The sequence below is a fragment of the Candoia aspera genome, chromosome 4, assembly GCF_035149785.1.
Source record: "Candoia aspera isolate rCanAsp1 chromosome 4, rCanAsp1.hap2, whole genome shotgun sequence".
Lineage (NCBI taxonomy): Eukaryota > Metazoa > Chordata > Lepidosauria > Squamata > Boidae > Candoia > Candoia aspera.
Window position 1 is genome coordinate 52,928,575 of NC_086156.1, and position 9,933 is coordinate 52,938,507.

The 9,933-nt window shown below is 37.4% G+C and overlaps 1 protein-coding gene across 1 annotated transcript in view; it reads left to right on the forward strand.

Moving 5' to 3' along the window:
* The window catches only part of NME8 (NME/NM23 family member 8), a 33,047-nt gene extending 23,636 nt beyond the window's left edge, over nucleotides 1-9,411 (forward strand). The window contains exons 10-15 of the mRNA XM_063301955.1: nucleotides 539-717; nucleotides 1,784-1,928; nucleotides 2,980-3,087; nucleotides 5,251-5,402; nucleotides 6,232-6,376; nucleotides 9,162-9,411. Of these exons, the coding sequence (XP_063158025.1) occupies nucleotides 539-717; nucleotides 1,784-1,928; nucleotides 2,980-3,087; nucleotides 5,251-5,402; nucleotides 6,232-6,376; nucleotides 9,162-9,411 (979 nt within the window). The remainder of the gene's footprint in view (nucleotides 1-538; nucleotides 718-1,783; nucleotides 1,929-2,979; nucleotides 3,088-5,250; nucleotides 5,403-6,231; nucleotides 6,377-9,161) is intronic.
* The last annotated feature ends 522 nt before the right edge of the window (nucleotides 9,412-9,933 follow it).

The window sequence follows — 9,933 nt, forward strand, 5'->3', positions numbered from 1 at the left end:
AGTATTGTGTATGCAGATATAATCATTTGAATAAACCCAGTAATTCAAAAAACAGAATGACAGTTCACTAATGCATTTGGGCCATTTCCCAAACAGTCAATTTTCCAGGATGTTGGAATAATTTTCAGAGGGAGAATTTTTTAAGCTTCCTAATCTCATATTTTTTTACAGCAAGTAGCAGCACTTAGCCAAACTTGGCAGATCTCATAAGCAGAGATCCGTCATTACCTTTGTTTAGGTACTTGAATTGGAGACTATCTGGGAATCCCAGGGCTGTAGGCTAAATTGAGAGGTTGAAAAAACACCTTAGAAAAAGGCAGTGGCAAATAACTTCTGTATTGTTGCCAAGGGACCTGAGTAAGTATTTACAGTACCTTGTTCAGTATAGTACTGACATCTCTCTTTTGCCTTCGACATGATGCTTGCAATCTTTGCTATTTGGCTTGCAGATCTGAGTATTTAATTTTCAAACTGTTGAGGATACAAGAAGTCCTGATGGTATTAAATGATTTTTTTACATTAATTTCCTCTTTATTAGCTTGAAAGAGCTGTTGGAAAACCAAAACATGTTACATCTCTGTGATATTCAGGATACTGTTGAAGAAAGAAGCAGGCAACTTGCCTTCTTTTTCCCTGATTTTTCCAAAGCAAAGAAAGAACCAGTTATTGAACGAACACTGGCATTGATCAGACCTTCCCTTTTAAAAGAAAGAAGAGGTTGGTGAAAATTATTATGGGCACTTCTCACACAGTTGAAATGTATGGCACTTCTTTGCTATTCTTAGTAGGTTTTGATTTAAAAATAAGTAGAAGAAAGTCAGACGGTAGTGATGTTTTGGGAGGTTGGGCAAGAGCTGGCAGTAGCTATGATGCAACATGGGATAGACTCTATGCAACAGAGTGTGCAGTGTTTGAAATAGCATGCAGTTTAAGGTTTGATGCAAGGCCTTATGGAAGTGATTGCATAATCCTTTAGACAGATGGTTGTGTGCGTCTGAAACATTACTTTTTCTAGCTTGAAGAACCTGCTCTAACTCTGGACTATGCCCCAAATTAATTGAAAGTCTAAAGGAAAACTTCTTTTGGAAACCTCAACAAGAAAATATTATGGAACAGCCTTTCCCAACCATGAAACCTTTCTGATATGTGGACTTCTGTGAGTTGCACAGAATTATCCAACTAGCATGGACATTACTCAGAATTCTGAGGATTAAAGTCAACACATATAGAGGGTGCCCATGTTTCAGAAGGCTATCACAGAAATCTATTGTGGGTTTCAAATAATGGTATATGCATTAAAGGGTAACCAGCATGAACATTCTCAAGTAGCAAATATCTAACTGCACTATGAACCACAGTCATTTTGCTATGGAACATGTCTCTGTGCTGTTGCGCTCATATCCTATTTGTTGATTTCCCATTCAGCAAAATGTTAGACTAGGTAATAATCTAGATAATCTTGCCCTGATCCAGTGTAGCTCTCCTTATGATTTATTTTATGATTTTGATAAATCTGTTACCTCCATCAATAGCTTTCTTTCTTCCCAGCGTTAACAGGTTTGCTCTCTCCAAATATTGAAGTGTAACTTAGCTGTTATATCAGAAAGAGGTATGGAACATGTAAGAGGATGTTTAGATTGGTAGTGCAGAGTAAGATTTGGGACAAAAATTGATAGGATAGTGAGGTTGTATCATCCCCATTTTAGGGAAGCACCAGCCATTTAGATTAGCCATATTTATACATAGATAAAAGTAATGCACTCATATAATTTTTGGCATGCAGAATCTATTCTGAAAAGAATTGAGGAATATGGCTTTGAAATAGCAATGGAAAAGGAAATAACCCTATCAGAAGAACAAGCACGTGAATTCTACAAGGAACATGAAAAACAAGATTATTTTCCATTTCTTTTGGATCAAATGACCAGGTATCCAGCTAATTTAAATGCAGGGAAATGGGTTTATTTTCCACAATATCGCATTCCATGGGTAAGTATCTTAAGTTATTTTAGAATAGGAAATCACAGGCATCAAATATGTTATATGCAGAAGCTGGGAATCAAGGCTGAGCATCCCAAAGCTGCAAGAATTTTTCAGAGTTCAACTGTTGGTTCCTGCACTGGTGGGCTCCCATGTGAATCATGTTACTGTCCAGGGTCATCTAAGGAGTCTAGGATTCAATTGTTGGATTGAGGCCATCTTCCTGACTGCTGTTGCCCCACTCCCCTGTGGACACACCTGTTATTGCCCAATGTTTGATTTCACAGTGCAGTCACAATGGCTGTATCAATTAATTTAGCAATTTCCAGTGATGCAACTTGCACCACTGACATCGTTACAAAAATCTTCTGTTGAGACTAATAGTTTATACTTGTCCTGGGTAAAGATGAAATTCCAAATAAGTTTAGATAAAATCTTTTGAACTTAAAAGCAAAATCCTGTTAAGGCAAAATTCTGTAAAGAAGGTAGACTTCTTCTTCTTGTTGGTAGTAGTAGTAGTGATAACTATCATCATAGGCTGCTGGAGAATTTTAGTTTACTCATTAAAGAAGTTAAAATACCAGAAATGTTATGGATTTGTGACAAACTTTGTTGAGAAATTTCAGGTTGTTCATCAGCCCCCAAACATTTATTATATGAAAATAATTTAATAAATACCACTTTAACTAATAGTACTATGAATAACAACAGCAGCAACAGCAATAATGAATAGTCCCATTAACCCTTGGGGGTCGATATTCACCACTTTGGGGAATCTTGCCTTGAACAGACTTGTATGGTTTTCCTTGTAATTGTAAACTCCCTTAATTTTTTATTTTATGAAAAAACGCTGGTTTTGGCTTTGTGAATGAGTACTATATTACACACATTCTGGAATATTTGTTGGTTACATTTCAGGATGGTTGTTACACTGAATTTGTACCTATTCAGAAGCTGTGCTTTTAAAACAATACAATCTGCTGCATTTGTCTTGAACAGTGGGCCGACTCTTGCTCTTGCTTTGATACAAGACCACGCAGTCCAAAAATGGAGGGATTTACTGGGCCCAAAGGTAATCCAAGAAGCAAAGGACCAATGCCCCAAATGGTAATCTTTTTAATTGTAATAGTGGCATCCTGAGAACTGTGTTTTATATCCTCTATTGACGTTGTGCCCGCTTGTGATGTTTGTGACAATAGTGCCATCATCTGGATAGTGTTTTACACTACTTCAGCATGTTATGGGAAATTATAATGCAAGAGGCAGAAATGTCTTTGCAAGAGGCACTTCTCGTTAGGAAACCATGTGTTAACTTAGAAGGCACAGGTATGATTTTCAACAATGTCATTATACATCCTTAAAAGGACACTGCATTAATATCGTGCAAGCATGAGATTACACTCATGCAGTTACAGAATGTAAAAGACAACATATGCAAGGTTGTACGTATTTTATATATTATTGACACTGAATTTTAGTGCCTGAAGTGTTTGAAAAGGATTGCATTCTTTTCTTACAATTTAAGCCAATCATTTTTATTATTTAATGAAAAGTTTGACTTCTGAATAAAACAAATTCAGGAACTTTCCTATGTTGATAACCTTTGGAGGGGTTCCCTAAATTATTGGATAAAAGGCCACTGCAATGTTCTCTCCCATATCTTTCAGAGGGCCTCAGATCATTGAAGATGTCACCCAGCCAATCTCTTACACTTCAAAAGCAAGGGGCAGGCTATGAGATCCATTTTGCAGAGCCCCATACAGAGCCAATTTTTTCCCCTAACAATAGCTGACAAGTATATTGGTATCAACATTCATTATAATGAGGTTTCACCACTTAAATAAGAGAAACTTATTGTGGTTAAGAAGTATTCCCCACTATGTCTGCATTGTCATATGAAGAAATCCCTGAGGAATGACACTGTTCAACATTTGTTAGATTTCCCTTTAAAATGCCAACAGTGATTTATTATTTGAATGAGATTTTCTGAACTGGTGTTGAATTTCGCTTAAGGTAATATCTGTGGACAGCTATGGAAAGTGTAAAAACGTCCATCTACCACAAGACATTTTGCTAATATTACCCAAGTTCTTTCAGTTTCCTACACTGACCAGGAACCTTAATATTAATCTCAGCTTTAGGTGAATTCCGTGGTCTCTGTATTCTTGAGCTCCAACCCCTTAAAACCTGTCTCAGGAGAAAAATGATCTGTTCAGCTGATGCTCTGCTTTTCATAATTTACCAATGCTATTAATTTTTTAAGATGCCAAGAAGCCTGGGGAAATCTGAATCTTCTTACTGAATCCTCTGTAGGTACAATTATTTTGCCATATTTTTAAATTAAATTTATACACTGCTCATCTCACTATAAAAGTGACTCGGGGGGCTTACAAATAAAAAAGTCATTAAAAAACCTTTATAAAAATACAAAAAACACAAGAAGGTAAAAGAGAAAAACTGAAAGGCGGAGAGAGCGACTCAAACCCTCAACCACCCCCAAGGCTGCCTGCCGCTCTTGGATCCCAAGCTAGTTGGCAGAGCCAGGTCTTAATGCTCTTCCTGAAGGCCTAAAGAGTGGGGGCCAACCCCACCTCAGTGGGCAAGATGCTCCACAGGCAGGGGCAACAGCAGAAAAGGCTCTCCTCCTCAACCCCTCCAATCAAAATTCTTTAGCCAACAGGGTCCGTAACATGCCCTTCCTGCTGGATTTTTGTTTTTTTGTACCTTAAAAGGAATACCATGAGAGTGTGTTGGGAAACAAAGCACTGAAATAATTATTGGGACAGTACTTTAACAGATTTGGTTTGCCACTTTGAATGATGCATTGATCAAATTGCTTATTTCAATCACTGAACCATGCTTTGACCACTCCCTTGGACATTACAAATGCATTTCTTAATGTTATCTGTATCAGAAGCTGGCAAAGAAGGAAGGCTTGGAGGAAAGTTAAGATCTCCAAGCTCATCTGACTCTGGAATTCATCATCCATCCCAAAGGACTATAGAATAGCTTTTTACATTTACTGAGGATGTGGATAAGGAAGAAAATAATGGGATTTTGTCATTCAGTCAGAAATGGAACACAGATCTTCTATGAGAGAGACTGAAAAAAAAAATGCAGGTTTTCACATTTTCAATGTGTTTGGTATTTGGAAAAGGTATTTTCAAGGGTTTATAACCTCACAGTTTAATATACTTGAAGTGAGGTTATAACTTGGAAGCATGAAGCTTCTGTGCCATTTTTCTAATTTCCTGATTTTATCGTTCCCAGTTTACGTGCTGAGTTTGCAATGCCTGATATACCAATCAATCAGCTGCATGGCAGCTCAAACCCAGATGCTGCTGCAAAGGAATTACAATTCTTCTTTCCTGTAGAAAACACTATGGCTCTCATTAAACCCTCTGCTTTTGAGGAACACAAAGGTAAGATTGATCTTATGATGTGTTCATAAGGTTATATTTTTCTCTGTGTACACTTATGTTAATAGCCTGTAAAATAAGATTATTTTATAGCCATTATAAAATTATTTCATCCTCATCTGCCTATATATCAACAAATCTCATTCACACAGAGTAATACACATTAAACATACATATCCTCTTCCCTCCATTTAGCAGCAACAGTAAGGAAAGGAAGACAACAGATGGAGTAGGAGAAAGAGGTTGCTACCCTGGGAACAAAAGGAAAGATAAAATGAGAGAAAAGTGGATGTATAAAAGGCAAAGGGAAGAGGTAGCTGGACAAAGTAAAAAAAAAAAAAGGACATTGAAGCCTTGCTTAGGTTAAAATTAACCAGGCAAGCAGCCACTCCTAAGCAATCTTCAGGCAGAGTTATCTGCAGAGGGGTTGTCTAAAATCTCAAGATGGTGGCTTCACGTTAAAAAGTTTGATTTGCAGAGCTTTGATTGCACCCACTGTGGTCTTAAGTTGTTTTAAACACACGCGCGCACACACACACACATGGATGGCAGCTACCCATATTTTCAGCAGCCAAGTCTGTAGTAATTTGCATCTTCTGCCAATTCTTTTGTCTGTAACAGTTTTTCTGTTTTCTTATTCACAAATGTAAGGGATCTCAGTTCACAGGTAATCATTTGGGAATAACACCTTCAGATAAATAGAGTATGTCTTTCTGTAAGAAGCAGGAAAATAAATTTTCTCTTTTTGCCAGTTTTTATACATTTGAACATATTTTATGGTGTTTCTATACTTTTAAGATTAAGTGAAATGTTAATCTTCCCCCCCTTCTAGATGAAATTATAAATGAAGCAAAAAATGCTGGATTTCTAATCTCAGAATTGAGAGAAGCACACATAAGTCCTGAGGTAGCAGCACAATTTTATCAAGATCATGAAGATAAACCATATTACAATCAACTAGTGGATTATATGTCTAAGTAAGTGCCTATTTTTTAAAAAAACAAAATATATAATGAAAGCAGAACTGACTTTGAATTTGTCAGACAAAAATTGTGCCATTTAGTCTGTCGCTAAGGTGTTGTGAAGTGTTTGCCCATTAAAGAAACAGTTGATTTCTTTTGCACTGTTTTAGTGCCTTTTGAGTTAAAGATCAATGAATTAGTTCAGAAAAGGAGCTAATGTGAATGGGTGGTCAAGGGGCTACTAGAGGCCATTTTAAACAATGCAGCATGCTGAGTTGGTGGATTACAGTAAACTCTTGAAGAAATGGAAAGTCCGTGATGAAGTCCATGGGTGAAAGCATTGGGAATAAACCAATGCTTTTGGTTTCAAAAGCACCTTTTAGTCATTATTGCATGAGTTCTCTCTGCTACCGTATTTCCAATGACATTTGCAAAAATTATCCTTAGTCATCTTTAATCGTGATGGAAAAAATATTACAAATTCTTCATAGTAACCATCAAAATCAAGGGGGGGGGAATCAATTTTTGAATGACAACTGTATATTTTTTAAGTAGTGGGCAACTACATACCTTGCCAAAAATTGCTGAACTCCCTCACGGCTAATGTATATCTGTGCAGCCTCTCTAGAATTATTGGTTTCCTGTCGCACATAGAATAGAAAGCTAAGTTGCTCAGAGTTCTCTGAGAAAAAAAAAGCAACATTCTGCCTCTAGTCTGACTACACTCACCAAGGCTAGCCACTGAGTACTTCTCAGAAGGAAGTATAAGAAAACATCAATTCCCACTGATTTCTTATTTATTCAAGAAGGACTGTCAGAACTCTGCTATGGTTTTACATAGTTCTTTAGTCCTGACTCTTGGTTTGCATTGAATCTTGGTTGCTCTTCACTCCAAAGTGCCAACCTGGCCAAGCCATGACATACCTAGCCTCCTTTCAGCCCTGTAGTAAAATAATACCATGGCAAATTCAGAATTTAAGTTCATCTCTTTTTCTAAAAAATGTTTTTTCACAAAACAGAACATGGTTCAGGGCTGTAGACTCTACAGATCCTACTGTTATCCATACAGAAACCTCCTTTCTCCTGCCTATTTGTAAACACATTCCAGGAAACCAGTGTTAAGTCAAAAAAGGGAAACAAGGGGAAAGGAAAAAAAGAAAAGATGGAATGCCTACCAATAAGCTTTTTTGGTAACAATGACTTTGTGTTTACCAAAGTGGAGCTATTAATCTTTGGGTACCTCCACACACTATATTTGCAGCTGGATTGACTTCACTCCCCTTTGACCCCATGTTACCATCTTTTCAACAATTAAGCAGATTGACTTCTGATTCAACTACAGTGCAACAGAAATGATAAAGCTCTGTGGAACTTGGGAAACTTGTCAGTTCTCCCTCAGAGAAAACTTTTGTTTTATCCCTCCTCCCAAGGCCTGAATTTCAACTGCCAAGGCAATTTCCTAAAATGAGAATTCAGACTTGACACTTTTGCATATCCTACTCAGTTGCCCAGCAAAAGTGAACAGGCATGAAATTGACAAGATTCACTTGGTTGCCCTGTTCAGGAGAGGAAGGAACCATATGCAAACCACCAGCTTTTTGGGTCTTTCCCTCTTTCTTGGAGAGGGGATATTTGTTGTTGCAGAACTTGTGGCAGCTGGGTGGGACAATGCTTTTTGTTTTTTGTTCTCAGCACAGCTCTGTTGGTAGCAACAGGGCAATATGATTATTTTTCAAGTAGTTTTTAAGGGAATGGCAAGCGGCAATGTGGCAATGTAGAAATGCCCTTTGTCACTTTTACTGTATCTGCTCTCGTCTGATTCCAGGCCAATCCAGCAATCCACTCAATGCTTAGTTTTGTAGCTATTTCTTTCCTAGAATCATGAAAAATGGAATCTGGCTGATAAGTACAAGGTGCTACTGCCCTGTAGCGTATTCTTCTATTCTTCTTATCTATAGCTGATACCAAGTTCCAGCATCACAAAAGTTTTGTATCATGATCAGAAAGTCTGCATATTTTTGACAGCCTTCTCTGTTGAATTTCTGGAATGTTTTCGGCATTTCTGTCATGAGTGAGGATGGCGAGCATGGGACTCCCATCCAGGCTGTAAAGCGCATGTGTACTACTGAGGAATTAGGTGGCCATTCAAAGAGACACAGATTGGGCCCGCCTTAGTCTTTGGGGTTTATATGTCTGGGTTTTTCCCACGCTTCTTCAGTTTGTTAGGATTCTCTGTTATGTAGCAGTAATAAAACACTAGAGACCTATTCCTTGTCTCAGCGTGGTTCCTGGCTGTTAGGACAATTTCTGTTGATTCCAGTTCCAATATTTTGTCAATTTTAGCTGCCTATATTATGCTATATAACCTGCTTGCCTTCAGATGGTTTTGGTGCAGAGGTCCTCCAAAATCAGTTGCCCAATTGTAATTTTTGTCATGTGACAAAAAGGGAACATTACTGGAGAGTAATTATATTAATTTAATTTAATGCAATTTTTATTTTTGTCCTGGCCACAATAACTTTTTGAAGAGTGCTATTCAACATACCTCTTTTGAAAAGCAGAGATAGAGAGCCTCTTCTATCCATGGAGCATCTCTATGCAACTGAAAGCTCTGAGGGGGGAAAGCCAGCAAAAAAAGAAAAGCCAGCACTGTGATCTAATCAAATAGGCAGTGTACCCAAGATGAACTCAACTTGTTTATCTCATGCAGCATGTAACATTAGTTATGTCAACTCAGTGTTCTCATTGCCCAGTCAGACTGTGAGCATCTTATAAGTTGTTGGTTGTCTTGCTTTTCTAGAGGCCCATCAATGGTCATGATTCTAACTAAAGAAAATGCCGTACAGGAATGGCGACAATTAATGGGACCAACAGATCCAGAAAAAGCAAAAGAAACTCATCCCAATTCACTACGTGCTAAATTCGCAACAGATGTTATGCACAATGCTGTTCATGGGTCCTCAAATCAGGAACATGCTGAAAGAACCATTAAGTTTATCTATGGAGATATTGATTTAGAGAGCCTAAAACACAAATATGTTTATGTGTAAAATTTCAAAGATAACCTGTTATCAGCAATATACAATCTGTACAAATAAATAAATTTAAGTATGTCTTTTTATGAAATACCATGTTTACTAATTAGAATTTATGAGACCTCTGCAAATTAAGAATGCTTCTTTTCCCATTATGAATATTATTTTAACTTTAAGATGGAAGTGACTACCTCTGTTTAATATCTTGTAACATCATTAAATTTCATACAGAATATAAATAGATGGCAGCACATGAATACCTGTAGCAATATTATTAATATTTCCATTAACACTAAAACCTAATGACAGGAAAGACAATCACAAATCTTCAAACTGCTCTTGAAGAATTGGGAAGTAGAAGTGACAATGATGTGAAAGAGCCTCAGATCAGGATATGAAATCAATGGATACTAGTCACTTGGGCTATTAGCTAGAATAGGGAGGGGCAGATGAGGAGGAAGAACATGGGGTGGAGTTTTTGTAGATCATTTAGCACTTATCAGCTGTTTCTTCCCTACAAAACATTGGAGCAAGCGA